The sequence below is a fragment of the Haliotis cracherodii genome, unplaced genomic scaffold, assembly GCF_022045235.1.
Source record: "Haliotis cracherodii isolate W230 unplaced genomic scaffold, xgHalCrac1.p SCAF_9, whole genome shotgun sequence".
Classification (NCBI taxonomy): domain Eukaryota; kingdom Metazoa; phylum Mollusca; class Gastropoda; order Lepetellida; family Haliotidae; genus Haliotis; species Haliotis cracherodii.
In genome coordinates this window covers 37,350,328-37,368,019 of record NW_027266343.1, presented here as the reverse complement: position 1 = coordinate 37,368,019, position 17,692 = coordinate 37,350,328, and the positions used below count along the sequence as shown (strand labels likewise).

Here is a 17,692-nt window from a genome sequence, read left to right as displayed (position 1 = left end):
TTCAAAAGTCCATTATGAGTTGTTGCAATTTGAGAGCCATGCAAGTTTGTCCTGCTTCTAATTTTCCACCTACTTAACAGCCAAGTCACCAGAGAAAACACTGACCCATAGAAGAAGAATAGTGTTTAACGGCAGTGTGTTGCTTCATTGGTATTATCGAGGCTCATATTAAGAAACAAATGTGCTTGAGTTGGTTCCATGTGTTGACTATGAATGTAAGTCACCACGGGGAAAAAGGGTTGAATTGTGTATGTTGTATATGGACATAGCTCTCTATGGTATTAATATACAAATGTGACAATATAGAAATACACATATGATTTAAAAAGTCAAAAGGAATAACATAGCTATGTGAATAGTCAGAACAGACCGCATTTGCTGATAAGACATTAGAACTCCAGTTAAAATATCCTCATCGAAACTCGCCCTGTGTTGAGCAGGATATTACCCAATCTTGTTCGTTACAATTTTCCTTAAACATAGGTACAGTATTTTCAATTTTTTTCTAATATAATGTACAAATGGCCGAACATTTAATGCTGGCTGGAATTTTGATATGAGACAGAATATTAATTCAGTCCAGTCCATTCGATTTATTTTGTTAAACCCGAGGACACAGTATTTATATAGCCAGCGCTTCAAGACACACAATTCATTTTCTCTGAAAGCAGAAGATACAATTAATTATGGTCATCAGAATACTGCAACTGGAACACAAAGCATGTCAAGGGAACGATATATTTCAATATTTTTTTATAACACCTGATGACAACGTATATTTTCAGCATATACGGGAACAGGTTAGTTTTGTCAAAAACGTCTTAGCTTCCTCCAGTCCCCAGAATATCAAATGCTCGTCACCTTAAAAACATAGGAATTTATGTATTTACAAAACACCTGTTGTCCTCAATAAAAGTATTAACATGGACAACCTAAAAGCAATTTACTCGTTTACTTAACTTTTTTTGCCTGTCATATCCGGCTGCGCCTATGTGACACGACGCCCTACCGTAAATCCTTCAAACACCGGAATTAGTCTGTTCCGGAAGGTCCCTAGACAGGGGTTTAGTCGAGGCAGGCGTTTATGTGTTTTAAGGAGACGTCTGCATAAATTTCAAAAACATTTCATCTCTTCTTAATATTTCACATTTTGTAAGGTGGTAGAGCGTCCGCCCGGAGAGCGGAAGGTCCGGAGTTTGATCCTCGGCCGTGTCTTACCAAAAGATGTAAAAGATGGTACTTGTTGTCACCCTGTCTGGCGCTCGGCATTAAGATTCTAAAACAAGGACTGGTCGGCTCGGAGGCAGAATACTTTGTCTGAGTGGGGGTATTCATGTTAAGCTGCGGCATGGTATCTCAGTGGGTTAGCACTATTAATCAGCATCAGTCCGGACTAGTATAGGCAGACATGCACGCACGCACGCACGCACGCACGCACACAAGCACGCACGCACGCACGCACGCACGCACGCACGCACGCACGCACGCACGCACGCACACAAGCACGCACGCACGCACGCACGCACGCACGCTCGTATGCACGCACACATTCAACATCTCACCCCTTAAAGCTCCAGTACGTGAGCCTGGACATTTATTGAATGATTTAATGTATCAGTTGGGGGTGCCTGGAAACTAGGATCAGGGTTATGGAAGTGTTAAGCCTCCTGGCTTGTATGCTAGGATACAGCGGGCAAAGTAGAACTCGAGGAAGACTATTGGTTAAACGATAAGCCGTTAAGCATGCTATTATTCACTTAATGCATAAGCAATCAACAGAAAACAAGCAGATTTTCCCCAATGACATAAAAAGTACGCGATTACCCTTGTGAGTCACTAAATATGGGAAAAATTGCGAAATATTTCCAGCAAATGGTTTTGTTAAGTTATTAGACGCATTATGTTTCAGAGTACTGAATAATATTGAAGGGGTAGAATGGATCGTGTTACTAGTATGGCGACCTGGGTTATTGTGTGCAATCGTGCACCAACAGTATTGGACATTACATTTGCCTCTGGTGCATTTGAAATAGACACCGGACACTATGCTGAATATCATTGACTTCAGTCCAAAACATTTTATTCAATAAATACAAGCGTAAAAACCCTTTCCATAATCATCCAGAAAGACAGAGTCCATAGTTCCATTCCGACCACAGGTATATTATTAGCATGTGTTTACGAATCACTCTCAAACAGTGAGCGTATCTAAAACACACGTAAAGGCAAGTCAATTATCACACACAAAATATTTGTTTCTATTATGTTTGGATTGATTTTCCTTGTGATAGAGACAAGAATGTAAATAACGTTTCAAATGTCACAACCTCTCATTGGTAATACTTATGCGTCATTATTTAGTTATATTTCTCTCTTGTGTGACTCTTGACACAAAACAAAACTAAAATATTGCTTTTTTTAGACTGACATTTTTGCTTCTTTTCTAAACAGACATGTCAAGTAAATCAACTTGGTGAAAGAAGCTTTGTAAATATAAGATGAAACGTAAGTGTAAGATGATACGTAAGTGTAAGATGATATGTACATGTAAGTGTAAAAGGTCATGTACGTGTAAAATGATATGTAAGTGTAAGATGATCGATATGTAAGTGTAAGATGATATGTAAGTGTAAGATAATATGTAATTGTAAGATAATATGTAAGTGTAAGATGATATGTAAGTGTTAGTGGATATGTAAGTGTAAGATAATATGTAAGTGTAAGATGATATGTAAGTGTTAGTGGATTTGTAAGTGTAAGGTAATATGTAAGTGTAAGATGATATGTAAGTGTAAGATAATATGTAAGTGTAAGATGATATGTTAGTGTAAGATAATATGTAATTGTAACATGATATGTAAGTGTAAGATGATGTGAAACTGCAAGTGGATATGCAGGTGTAAGATGATATGTATTTGAAAGATGATATGTATTTGTAAGATGATATGTAAGTGTAAGATGATATGACAGTGTAAGATGATGTGAAACTGCAAGTGGATATGCAGGTGTAAGATGATATGTAAGTGTTAGTGGATATGTAAGTGTAAGATGATATGTCTTTAAAAGATGATATGTATTTGTAAGATGATATGTAAGTGTAAGATGATATGTAAGTGTAAGTGGATATTTAAGTGTAAGAGGATATGTATTTGTAAGATGATATGTAAGTGTAAGATGATATGTAAGTGTAAGATGATATGTAAGTGTAAGTGGATATGTAAGTGTAAGATGATATGTATTTGAAAGATGATATGTATTTGTAAGATGATATGTAAGTGTAAGATGATATGTAAGTGTAAGATGATATGTAAGTGTTAGTGTATATGTAAGTGTAAGATAATATGTTAGTGTAAGTGGATATGTAAGTGTAAGATGATATGTATTTGAAAGATGATATGTATTTGTAAGATGATATGTAAGTGTAAGATGATATGTAAGTGTAAGATGATATGTAAGTGTTAGTGTATATGTAAGTGTAAGATAATATGTTAGTGTAAGTGGATATGTAAGTGTAAGATGATATGTATTTGAAAGATGATATGTATTTGTAAGATGATATGTAAGTGTAAGATGATATGACAGTGTAAGATGATGTGAAACTGCAAGTGGATATGCAGGTGTAAGATGATATGTAAGTGTTAGTGGATATGTAAGTGTAAGATGATATGTCTTTAAAAGATGATATGTATTTGTAAGATGATATGTAAGTGTAAGATGATATGTAAGTGTTAGTGGATATGTATTTGTAAGATGATATGTATTTGAAAGATGATATGTAAGTGTAAGATGATATGTAAGTGTAAGATGATATGTAGGTTTAAGATGATATGTACGTGTAAGATAATACGAAGTGTAAGATGATATGTGGGTGTAAGATGATATGTGGGTGTAAGATTATATGTAAGTGTTAGTGGATATGTTAGTGTAAGATGATATGTAGGTGTAAGATGAAATGTGTTTGTTAGTGGATATGTAAGTGTGAGATGATATGTAAGTGTGAGATGATATGTTGGTATACGATGATTTGGAACAGTTTGATTATGTGCGAGTATTAGATTTTATGAAAAAGGAGTGTAAGTGTAAGATGATTTGTTAGTGTGAAATGATGTGTAAGTGTAAGTGGATATGTAAGTGTAAGAGGGTATGTATGTGTAAGAGGATATGTAAGTGTAAGTGGATCTATAAGTGTAAGAGGATATGTAAGTGTAAGAGGATATGTAAGTGTAAGAGGATATGTAAGTGTAAGTGGATCTATAAGTGTAAGAGGATATGTAAGTGTAAGAGGATATGTAAGTGTAAGAGGATATGTAAGTGTAAGAGGATATGTAAGTGTAAGTGGATATGTAAGTGTAAGTGGATATGTAAGTGTAAGTGGATCTATAAGTGTAAGAGGATATATAAGTGTAAGAGGATATGTAAGTGTAAGAGGATATGTAAGTGTAAGAGGATATGTAAGTGTAAGTGGATATATAAGTGTAAGTGGATATGTAAGTGTAAGAGGATATGTAAGTGTAAGTGGATATGTAAGTGTAAGTGGATCTATAAGTGTAAGAGGATATATAAGTGTAAGAGGATATGTAAGTGTAAGAGGATATGTAAGTGTAAGTGGATCTATAAGTGTAAGAGTGAGTGAGTGAGTATGGTTTACGCCGCTTTTAGCAATATTCCAGCAATATCACGGCAGTGGACACCAGAAATGGGCTTCATACATTGTACCCATGTCGGGAATCGAAACCGGGTCTTCAGTGTGACGAGCGAACGCTTTGACCACTACCCGACCACCCCTAAGTGTAAGAGGATAAGCAAGAATGATCACGGACATGAGAAACGGTTGGTCAAGGGTTTGGCACGTCATGTCAAATGCCCATGTTCGAACGTTGGTACACAGTGTGAAGCCAATTCTTAGAGTTACTGGCTGTGATATAGCTGGAATATTGCAAATTAACGGCGTAAAACCACACTCGCTCAACACCAATGTTATTAAATGGTGCTAAATTGAAATTCTCTCTATATTCCAAATAGGACGACAGCCACTGCTTACTGCTTATTCAGCTATTTATGTGATGAATGAAACTGAAATAAAGTTGGCATGGGTGAATTATCAAAGCAAACGTTATAACCGTTTATTATAAACTGACATTTCCAAACAACGATCAAAATGCATACTTGTTATATTTGATATTCTCCCCGCGTAGCGTGTGAGACGTCCTCAAAGCGGCGCCCTGCGGTCATAGAGACACGCTCCTTCCACACACCACTGAAACAAACAGACAGAAGTGATTGAACTGGTTAAAACAAAAGCGATAAAACCCATATTCATAAGACATTTCCGCACGACCCCAACCACACCATCAGCATGTGGTTATGAATCACCATCAAACAGTGATGACACCTGGTGCTCGCGAAGAGGTGAAGGTAGCCTGCCCCACCGGTAGCACCCGTCACGAACACAGGAAGGAAAGTCAATTGGTCATCTGAAAAACACACACGGGAACACACGATACACGTCAAAATAGGGAATTGCATCAAACATCCTTTTTGTCACTGAGGAGTCAAATTTGGAAATGACCTCAAATGTCTCCCATAAAACCTTTTGAAAACTTCACTAAGGCCTCGAATGTTGTAACATTGATCAAACAATGAGCAACAGTTGTATGGCGCTCTTTGAAATCTTTGTAGAAAGAGCATGCTCGATAGTACCCCAAACGTTGTGAAATGTAGACACCAAAGCATGGACCATATGTAAATAATAAGATCTTGTGATGATATCAAACCATATGTAAATATAGATCTTGTGATGATATCAAAACATATGTAAATATAGATCTTGTGATGATATCAAACCATATGTAAATATAAGATCTTGTGATGATATCAAAACATATGTAAATATAGATCTTGTGATGATATCAAAACATATGTAAATATAGATCTTGTGATGATATCAAACCATATGTAAATATAAGATCTTGTGATGATATCAAAACATATGTAAATATAAGATCTTGTGATGATATCAAATCAAATGTAAATATAGATCTTGTGATGATATCAAACCATATGTAAATATAGATCTTGTGATGATATCAAACCATATGTAAATATAAGATCTTGTGATGATATCAAACCATATGTAAATATAGATCTTGTGATGATATCAAACCATATGTAAATATAAGATCATGTGATTATTTCAAAACATATGTAAATATAAGATCTTGTGATGATATCAAACCATATGTGAATATAAGATCTTGTGATGATATCAAAACATATGTAAATATAAGATCTTGTGATGATATCAAACCATATGTAAATATAGATCTTGTGATGATATCAAACCATATGTAAATATAAGATCTTCTGATGATATCAAACCATATGTACATATAAGATCTTGTGATGATATCAAACCATATGTAAATATAAGATCTTGTGATGATATCAAACCATATGTAAATATAGATCTTGTGATGATATCAAAACATATGTTAATATAAGATCATGTGATGATATCAAAACATATGTTAATATAAGATCATGTGATGATTTCAAAACATATGTAAATATAAGATCATGTGATGATATCAAACCATATGTAAATATAATATCTTGTGATGATATCATACCATATGTAAATATAGATCTTGTGATGATATCAAAACATATGTAAATATAAGATCTTGTGATGATATCAAAACATATGTAAATATAAGATCTTGTGATGATTTCAAAACATATGTAAATATAGATCTTGTGATGATATCAAACCATATGTAAATATAGATCTTGTGATGATATCAAAACATATGTTAATATATGATCATGTGATGATTTCAAAACATATGTAAATATAAGATCATGTGATGATATCAAACCATATGTAAATATAAGATCTTGTGATGATATCAAACCATATGTAAATATAGATCTTGTGATGATATCAAAACATATGTAAATATAAGATCTTGTGATGATATCAAAACATATGTAAATATAGATCTTGTGATGATATCAAACCATATGTAAATATAGATCTTGTGATGATATCAAACCATATGTAAATATAAGATAACATGATGATTTCAGACCATATGTAAATATAAGATCATGTGATGATTTCAGACCATGTTTAAATATATAGAGGATATTTTATGTGTCGAGTGAAATATCATATTTCTCTCATCGAATAACAGGGGAAAAGAATATATGAAAATGTCTCCCTTTTGCCCCGTCACGAGATGAGAGAAACATGATATTTTGTGTCTACTGGAAAATAAAATTATTTTATTACAAATGCAAAACCTTGAAACGTAAATTCTGCCGACCTGACACACAGGGACGGTTCACTACCCTTTGTATTTACGACTTACAAAGTAGTTCCTTGTTTGCAAAATCTTAAAAAATGTAAACAAAAATATCAAAAAATATTTTGCGTCTCGAAAATTCTTTGTCATACATTCAGATATGATTATATACAAAATCAGCTTGAACAAAAGATATTCTTGAAAACTAGGAGTCCGCTGTTGGAAGCCAAAGAATACACACTGGTAAAAGTAATGTCAATACATGGAATGGACGAGGCGGTTGATGAAGGCCCACATGAGACCACACTCTGAGGAACGCCTGACGCAGTTCAGCTGCAGTTGTCGGCCTTGGACGGACGTCATTAAGCCATCTTTGAATCTCGCCCCACAGGTGCTCAATGGGATATAAACCGTGACTGAGGGCAGGCCACTGCATGGTTCTGGTGCCATTCTGCTGGAGGAAGTCTCCTGTTGCTCTCGCAGTGGGGGCACGGTCGTTATCATGCTGAAACTCGTGGTTGCGGCGACGTGTCAAATGAGGTATGACGTGTGGTCTGAAGAATGTATCGAGCTGCTGTGACACCGTTGCCTCTCCCTGGACAGATGTTCTGGAAGACCACAGGGCCGACCCTCTGGGCAAGACCAATTCCACCCCAACAACACAAGCATCCGAATAGTGTTCCCCACTGCGTCGCCAGACTCTCTGCCATCTGCTTTTGAGATACAGTGACGGCAAGAAATGTGGGAACACATGTGCATTTCAATTAGCACGGAACTCACGTGCATCGGGTTACCATGGCCGTTGCCGTGATGCGTTTGGGCGATTGGTTTTATTGTCATCTGCTTTGTTTTTTTATCATCAAATTTCATTTTTCCTGACAAGGTAATGTTAACTTTTAGAAACGTTGACAAAAATTACCCAGATATTTAAATGACAACTTTTCATGCAATGTTTCTTGGAGTGACGTTTCCTTGGCGGTTCAGTATATATGAGGATATGATGATATGCAAATACAGCATAATATGTGGATATCAGGTGATATATAACTATATGAGGATATCGGACGGTATGCAATAATAAGATAATGCAAGTATAAGTATATAGGAGTAAACAAATGTAAGAGGAATTAAAACATAATGCAAGTATAAGTATGTAGGAGTAAACAAATGTAAGAGGAATTAAGACATTATGGAAGAATAAGATAATGCAAGTATAAGTATGTAGGAGTAAACAAATGTAAGAGGAATTAAGACATTATGGAAGAATAAGATAATGCAAGTATAAGTATGTAGGAGTAAACAAATGTAAGAGGAATTAAGACATTATGGAAGAATAAGATAATGCAAGTATAAGTATGTAGGAGTAAACAAATGTAAGAGGAAATAAGACATTATGAAAAAGGAAGGTATATACAAGCTGAGTGAAACAAGATGATATTGTAACTTTTGGGTTATTTCATTTAGCGACGTTTCGATGTAGATACTTCCGCCGTTGTTAGCCATAACGTTGTGCGGTATCTTACTCACTCAACAACTTCTATGATGCCAAACAGCATGAATTACACATGCCAAAATGAATAAAACAGTTAGATGATATTGCAAGGCCTTACATAGGGTTATGAAATAGCATTTATCAAGGGGTTGGGGTGGGGGGTGGGGGGTTAGCCTATTGGTTAAATCATTCGCTTGTCACGCCGAAGGCTTTTGTTCGATTCCCCACATGAGTACAATGTGGAGTCCCCCGCCGTGATATTGCTGGAATATTGCTAATAGCGGCGTAAAACCATACGCACTCATTGTATCAAGGGTTCTATGGATTCAGCGTTATCAATAAACCTGTATGATACTTTTAAGCAACACGCAAGAACCTAAGATATTTCATAGTGGTAATCCCAAAAGGAAATATGGATTCCTTTTTATCAATGCACATGTGAAATATAGTCAATTTCCTGCGGAAGATAGTGTCGGTATATTTCAGACTGGCCCGGAATTCCTTGTTCGCCTTGACTGACCCTTAGATGATGTATACACTGAAAACGTCATTCACTCGTAGGCAAGGTCATGGGAAATGCGATAATCATGATTGTGTATGCGCCCGCGTGTACAAGTCCGTACTATACCGGTTTTACAGTGCAAGCCCACTGAGATACCATTTTTAACCGCAGTTTTACCATGGACACCACGTTGCAGTATACTGACTCCCCATCAAGTCCTTGGTAACAACTAGTACCATCTTTTAACGTCTTTAGGTATGACGCGGGCGGGGACCCGACCTTCCACTATATCCACTAGACTACCATTCCCTTATATATTATTGCACGACTTACATTGCTCCCCACTGTTGTGAGATGGTATATATACGTAGAGGCTTAGTGTTGATCTAGATATTAGTTAGTGATCTCCTCAGGCAGAAATCATGCCATATATTGCTCACCGCTGTTATGTTGTATATATGTAGGGGCGCACCACAAGCGCTAGATGCTAGTATTTGTGATCTCACTCGACAGTAATCACGCTAGCGCTATCACCTTTCCACAAAAAGAATCAAGATACCAAATATATATGTACGTAATTGTTCGGTCATTTTTTTTTATAGCGATTGCGATGTTGTTATAACGAAGTTTGAAGTCAAGCGTTTTTGTCGTTAGTTTGAGGGATGGGGTATTGCTTTCCATTGTTGGCTTTTATTCTTCTGAATTCAAACTATATTTTTTTACCTGTCAAGAGTGTCTGCTTGTTTTTATACAATGGCGGAAGAAATATGTTTTCTCAAATTTTCATTTTTTGTATATGTAGCCTGCAAGGCCAGAAAGTTATAAAACAATTGGGATTTTTTCCTGTTTTTCTCATACCGCATTTTAATTACAGCATCAGCGATTTCGAGTTGTGTTGCACAATTCTAGGAATATATATATGACAATGTCACCGAGAAAATAACTCCTGTGTCGCTGCGTAACATTTAAAAAAACCATTTGCCAGATCGTATGATGAAAGTCCAATACGGTTACCCCTTTTTTAAATAAACAAAATAAAATAAACATGGTATGTTACTGGTAGACCAAGGCTTCCAATCTGGACAAACATTGGATTCGAACCTACGGGCCAGCAATGGACACAGTGTTAACAATACACAGTGAATTGCAGCGTCCCGAACCTATTAGACCACCCTTGTACCCCCCAAACCTAGTCATACCCTTGGCATATATTTAATTGGCAGTTTAGAAGCTGGTGGAAACAATGAAAGATGGATTTCAACTTCTTCGATTCATTCAATGTGAAATTTCGTTACTGATGCAAGAATCTTTGTGATAAGTTGATTAATATACTTTAAAATATGTGAAGGAATATATATCGCATTAAAAGAAGAAATCAATTAATCTCCATTAATCAGCTCTGTGGGTTTCATCAATGTCATATACGTCTACCATAGCAGTACCACTTTGGGTTTTTTACCCACATTAAGATGAAACACAGCTATATGACCGAAACGGAGTTTGATATATTATAGTACAGTTATTCCGATATAGTTATGGAGTGTGTCCAAGAAGGGACGGCCACACTTTATGGTTGACAATACATGTATGAAGACGGTTCTTATCATCCTGAACTTGCCCTCGCTGTGGAATAACACATTGACATTACCAAAGAAGCCATTCACAGCGTGCATACCCATTGAACTCTGAAATGTACCTAATATATTTATGGACCGTGTAATTAACAAAAAATGTACATCAGTGTACAACTAGTTGAGAGCATTTTCTCATTAAGAAGGGGCATTATTCCTAAACAACTCCAACTAGGTACGTTGTATCTCTGAACGAGGACCAAAAAGTTTTTTTTTGTTGGCGTATAATAGATATGACCTTTAGCTCCTGATGCAAGTCCACACAATGCAAACTAAGATCTTTTTCACTTAGTTCACTTCTCATACATACATATTAAGCACTGCGTTTGTTGTGAGGTGTCACAAAGTCAGTTTTAAAAGAGGCAAGACTGATGTACCTTCCAGATCCGACGAGATAGTGTGGGTGAGTGAGTATGGTTTTACGCCGCTTTTAGCAATATTCCAGCAATATCACGGCGGGGAACACCAGAAATGGGCTTTACACATTGTACCCATGTCGGGAATCGAAACCGGGTCTTCGTCGTGACCAGCGAACGCTTTAACCACTAGGCTACCCGACCGCCCACGAGATAGATGGTCAGTAACTGCATCTATGAAACTAAAATGATAATAAAACACGAACGGTAAATTAAGAAGAGGACACACAATGCTTTCATTTCACGAAGAATAATTATTCTATACATAGGGGCGGTCGGGTAGCCTACTGGTTAAAGCGTTCGCTCGTCGCGCCGAATACCCGGGTTCGATTCCCGACATGGGTACAATGTGTGAAGCCCATTTGTGATGTCCCCTGCCGTGATATTGCTGGAATATTGCTAAAAGCGGCGTAAAACCATACTCACTCACTCAATTCTATTATCATATTATTATAATTGTAAATATTACCTCGCGGAATGGTAGAGTTGGTTGTGTGGAAATTAATGAGATACTGTTATCCTGTTGTACGTTGAGTTGAGTGTTATCGCAGGTCTGATTACCTGGAGCAGGAGACTCGTACTAATATTAGTTGTGTTCTGTTACATTGCTGACCGACTGGTAGACTGCATCCTCGCACACTCTGACTTTTAAAAGTGCCAACAACCTGGTATATTCCGCCAGACTAATTTGAGAATATAACATTGGATAGATTGGACTTTAAAGGGAAGTGTTAACACAAAATATCACATTTTTCTTGTATGAAACCATATGTTTAGTTTTATTTAATATCAATATTTGAAAATAAATAAATTTCACTTTGAAAGTAGAAAGTAATAAACCTCTTTGGTAATGTTATGCCGTTTTTAGTCCGATCTAAACAGAATAACCCCTCTTAGATTATGCCGTTAAGGGTGCTAATGTAACTAGTCCCCTATTCAGTACCAATGTTTGGCCTCCGATACACAGTCTGGTTCTGAAGAATTTTTCTTGAGAGCAGCAATAAATCGTAAAATCGTAAGTTCATGAACCAACAGTTTCTGTCGCGGTATGGAAACTATGGACATGAAGTGGAAACAAGAGAAGACCCACATAATATAAATCATAATTACATTTTCAGATGTTAGTTAATTTAATCACCCGTGTCTGTCATATTTCCGTTGACTGGTACTCAACATTGAAATATTTAACTGACAACGGATATTTTAAGGTTAACAGTCTTATTTCCATCTCATCCTAACGAAAGACCGCCTCCGTGGTCTAGTGGTAGAGCGTCAGCCCGGAGAGCGGAAGGTCCGGGGTTCGATCCCCGGCCGCGTCATACCAAAAGACGTTAAAAGATGGTACTTGTTGTTACCCTGTCTGGCACTCGGCATTGCAGGGCTAAAACAAGGACTGGTCGTCTCGGAGTCAGTATACTGTGTCTGAGTGGGGTAACTGCGGCATGGTATCTCAGTGTGCTAGCACTATAAATCGGCATCAGTCCGGACTAGTACAAGCAGCCACACACACACACGTGCATGCGCGTAGCTATATAAGTGCAATAATCTTGGACGCGACGTTAAACCCCATTTCACCTCACCTTGTTCGGGCCACAGGACGTTCCGAGAGCTGCAGCTGACTTGGTAGAACATACGTTGGTGAGTTGAGGGTCCCAGCACCACATCTTGTGGCAGATATCCGCCAGTGATGTTCCTGTACTCTAGGGGGAAATAAAAGCATTCGTTGGGTCGTAATATGTTTTGTACAGCCTTTGCCGTGTAACCGAGTGACCGAGTGAGAAAATGTATGTCAATTTAATGTGAGAGAAACCCCCATGTGGTACAGGTCTTAGACATTTACCACGCTGGTGAAACCCATGGCCACGTGGTGTGGGTGTAGAAACATAACCAGGGTGAATCTTAGATTTCTGGGAATTTCACGACCCCAGTGATATCATCAGACAGAGATAAGTGATGTCAAAACTAGTGCTCTATATTCCCCCACTTTTGTGAGGTGTTGTATGTATGGAGAGGCGCAGTGATGACGCCAGATATTAGTGATGTCAAAACTAGTGCTCTGTATCCCCCCCCCTCCCCCCCCCCCCCAACACACACACTGTTGTGAGGTGTTGTATATATGGAGAGGCGCAGTAATGACGCTAGATGTTAAAGATGTCAAAACTAGTGCTCTGTATCCCCCCCCCCCCCCCCCCAATTGTTGTGAGGTGTTGTATATATGGAGAGGCGAAGTAATGACGCTAGATGTTAAAGATGTCAAAACTAGTGCTCTGTATCCCCCCCCCACCCCCCACTGTTGTGAGGTGTTGTACATATGGAGAGGCGCAGTAATGACGCTAGATATTAATGATGTCAAAACTAGTGCTCTATATTCCCCCACTGTTGTGAGGTGTTGTATATATAGAGAGACGCAGTGATGACGCTAGATATTAGTGATGTCAAAACTAGTGCTCTATATTCCCCCACACTGTTGTGAGGTGTTGTATATATAGAGAGACGCAGTGATGACGCTAGATATTAGTGATGTCAAAACTAGAGCTCTATATTCCCCCACTTTTGTGAGGTGTTGTATGTATGGAGAGGCGCAGTGATGACGCTAGATATTAGTGATGTCAAAACTAGTGCTCTATATTCCCCCACACTGTTGTGAGGTGTTGTATATATAGAGAGACGCAGTGATGACGCTAGATATTAGTGATGTCAAAACTAGAGCTCTATATTCCCCCACTTTTGTGAGGTGTTGTATGTATGGAGAGGCGCAGTGATGACGCTAGATATTAGTGATGTCAAAACTAGTGCTCTATATTCCCCCCCACTGTTGTGAGGCGCTGTATATATGGAGAGGCGCAGTGATGACGCTAGATATTAGCAAGTGATCTCACCAGACAGAAGTCAGTGCCATATATTGCACCACACTGTTGTGAGGCGTTGTACACTTGGCCCGGCATCGTGGTCGACACAGATTCATAAAGGTGATTCACAGGCGCCTTGTTGTAAATGCAGTACGATGATTGCTTTCTGTAAAACGAACACGGTCTTTGTTAGGAGACAACACAGGACAATGTGAGAATCAATGTGCTTGTCAGATTGCTCGAAATTGTTGCAGATCGTTCGAGATAGGTATCAGAGTGAGTGAGTAAGTGAGTGAGTGAGTATGGTTTTACGCCGCTTTTAGCAATATTCCAGCAATATCACGGCGGGGGACACCAGAAATGGGCTTCACACATTGTACCCATGTCGAAATCGAACCCGGGTCTTTGGCGTGACGAGCGAACGCTTTAACCACTAGGCTACCCGACCGCCCCGATTGCTATCAGAAGCGCTGTGTAGTATAACGTAGTAGAAGAAGTAGAGGACGTAATTGGAGGCGTTTGACATTAGGATATTCTTACTGGTTGTTGTTTTGAGGAAGTGTTGTTGGAAGAAGAATGAGAGGTTTAGTTGGAGGAAATGGTTTGAGGCGATGTACACGTGTTGCTGGAGGAAGTGGCAGGAGAGGTTGTGTTCTTAATGGAAGTGGTAGGAGGGATTGTGTTCTTAATGGAAGTGGTAGGAGGGATTGTGTTCTTAATGGAAGTGGTAGGAGGGACTGTGTTCTTAATGGAAGTGGTAGGAGAGGTTGTATTCTTAATGGAAGTGGTAGGAGGGATTGTGTTCTTAATGGAAGTGGTAGGAGGGATTGTGTTCTTAATGGAAGTGGTAGGAGGGACTGTGTTCTTAATGGAAGTGGTAGGAGAGGTTGTGTTCTTAATGGAAGTGGTAGGAGGGATTGTGTTCTTAATGGAAGTGGTAGGAGGGATTGTGTTCTTAATGGAAGTGGTAGGAGGGACTGTGTTCTTAATGGAAGTGGTAGGAGAGGTTGTGTTCTTAATGGAAGTGGCAGGAGAGGTTGTGTTCTTAATGGAAGTGGTAGGAGGGATTGTGTTCTTAATGGAAGTGGTAGGAGAGGTTGTGTTCTTAATGGAAGTGGCAGGAGAGGTTGTGTTCTTAATGGAAGTGGTAGGAGGGACTGTGTTCTTAATGGAAGTGGTAGGAGAGGTTGTGTTCTTAATGGAAGTGGTAGGAGGGATTGTGTTCTTAATGGAAGTGGTAGGAGGGATTGTGTTCTTAATGGAAGTGGTAGGAGGCGATGTATTGTTAAAGGAATTGGTGGTGGTGGTGGTGGTGGGGTGGGGGTGGCGATGTGTGGTAAGGAAGGATGTGTTGTTGGAGGAAGTGGTTGGAGGTATTGTGTCAGAGGAAGTGGTAGGAGGCGATGTGTTGTTGCAAGAAGTGCTAGGAGGCGATGTATTGTTAAAGGAATTGGTAGGAGGGGATGTGTTGCTGTAGGAAGTGGTAGGAGAGGTTGTGTTGTTGGGGGAAGTGGTAGGAGGCGATGTGTTGTTAAAGAAAGTGGTAGGAAGCGATGCGTTGTTGGATGAAGTGGTAGGAGGCGATGTGTTGTTAAAGAAAGTGGTAGGAAGCGATGCGTTGTTAAAGAAAGTGGTAGGAGTCGATGCGTTGATGGAGGAAGTGGTAGGAGGCGATGTGTTGTTAAAGATAGTGGTAGGAGGCGATGTGTTGATGGAGGAAGTGGTAGGAGGCGATGTGTTGATGGAGGAAGTGGTAGGAGGCGATGTGTTGTTAAAGAAAGTGGTAGGAAGCGATGTGTTGAAGGAGGAAGTGGTACGCGAGGTTGTGTTGTTGGAGGAAGTGATGGAATGAATGAACGAACGAATGAATTTCTTTATTTCCTCCAGAGTTGAATCCGAAGATTTTACATGGGTAAATACATTATTTACAATACATCAATGAAATTACTTGACTATATACAATGAAATCCTGTTATACACTGCTATGAATAAATAATTTACAATGTACATTTTAAGAGCAGTAAGGTATCTAGTAGATATACATAAGGTGTTTCTTTAAATTCCATATGAAGTGGCAGAAAGACATTATGATGCTTTGCCAAGTATTGTAATCAAGTTCGTTTGTCAAGTCATGGACATCTGCACCGTGAAAGAATGAAAGCATATCATCATCGTTAAGCATATCTATCTTCACGTATACATCTACATCAAGTTTATCAATCAAGCATTAGAAGAAATTATTTCTGTCAGGCATAAACATTTCACAGTGCAAAATAGTATGGCAATCATAGTCATAGCAATGTCTATTACAATGGTTACATTCTTTCGACACTTTTGCTCTTGATCCGATTTTAATACCAAGTAGTGTGGGTAGCATACATATATCAGGTCATAATTTAACTGATTTCCTTGAGTATTACGTCGGATCCTGTAGTGAGTGAGTGAGTTTGGTTTAACGCCGCTTTTAACAGTATTCCAGTTATATCACGGCGTGTAAGCTTAATGTGGGAGGAAAGCCCGAAGTGATGCAGGTCTAAGACGTTTACCACTTCGGTGAAACCCACGAGCACGGGTATGGTGCTGACAAACCTAGAAACATAATCGGGGCGAACCGGGATTCGAACCCACAATCATAGGTTTCTGGCGTGCCCAAGGGACGCAACTCTGCACAGCGAATCGCGGTGCCTTTGACGACTGGGCCACCCGTGCCCCCACATATCTTATGACACAGATGTAAATACTTATATTGATACAGTAGCAGTGGTACTAAGTAAAGGCTCATCTTCATACTCTTCATCATGCGTAGAATGTATGCGCAATGTACTCGTACTTCTATGTTGTTTATCGCCGCACTCAGCAAAAGACGACTGGGCCACCCGTGCCCCCCGATCCTGTAGTGTATCGCGTTAACTCGATGGATTATACATACATCTACATGTAGTTGCTCAACCATTTTAATCTGTAAGCATCACGTTATAAGTCAATTACTAAACAACACCGGGGATGGCAAAAGGAAGATATCAGAATACAAGATGTATTTTCTAATATAATGACTGCTAAAAGGCACCACATAAAGGATGTAAAAGCTTTGTCCAAATGGAGGAAGCACAAATGATCTTTGGGGTTTATCACGAAAAGGTCATGTTATGATTCCAAATGTCCATTTCAAAGCATCGAGGGCCTCTAATGGCCAACAGCGCTTGTTTTGTTTCTAGTCCAGTCCCCGGAAGTGCCTTAATGGAGTTTGGCCGTGTTTCGAGCGGCTTCTTGACTAGTTTATTTTCATTGAAAATTAAAGTATTCCTGGTGATCGTAGTTAGGTTTTAAATGATAATATGCATTGCTTAGGTTAGGCATGGGAAACACAGTGTGTTCAAAGTTCATGATGTGTGAAGTCTTAATTTATAGATGTTATGACCGCCAACGATCTTAAAGCTTGTAGGGGTAAGATGGAAAACTTTAAAGTTGACGTCTTCTAGGATCAGTAGTGCGTGA

At 38.7% G+C, this 17,692-nt stretch overlaps 1 protein-coding gene across 1 annotated transcript in view; it reads right to left on the bottom strand.

Moving 5' to 3' along the window:
- Nucleotides 1-4,972: 4,972 nt before the first annotated feature.
- LOC139451867 (A disintegrin and metalloproteinase with thrombospondin motifs like) overlaps nt 4,973-17,692 on the bottom strand; it is a 35,329-nt gene continuing 22,609 nt past the window's right edge. The window contains exons 12-14 of the mRNA XM_071233162.1: nt 14,228-14,363; nt 12,929-13,048; nt 4,973-5,257 (exon numbers count right to left, since the gene is read on the bottom strand). Of these exons, the coding sequence (XP_071089263.1) occupies nt 5,210-5,257; nt 12,929-13,048; nt 14,228-14,363 (304 nt within the window). The 3' untranslated portion in view covers nt 4,973-5,209. The remainder of the gene's footprint in view (nt 5,258-12,928; nt 13,049-14,227; nt 14,364-17,692) is intronic.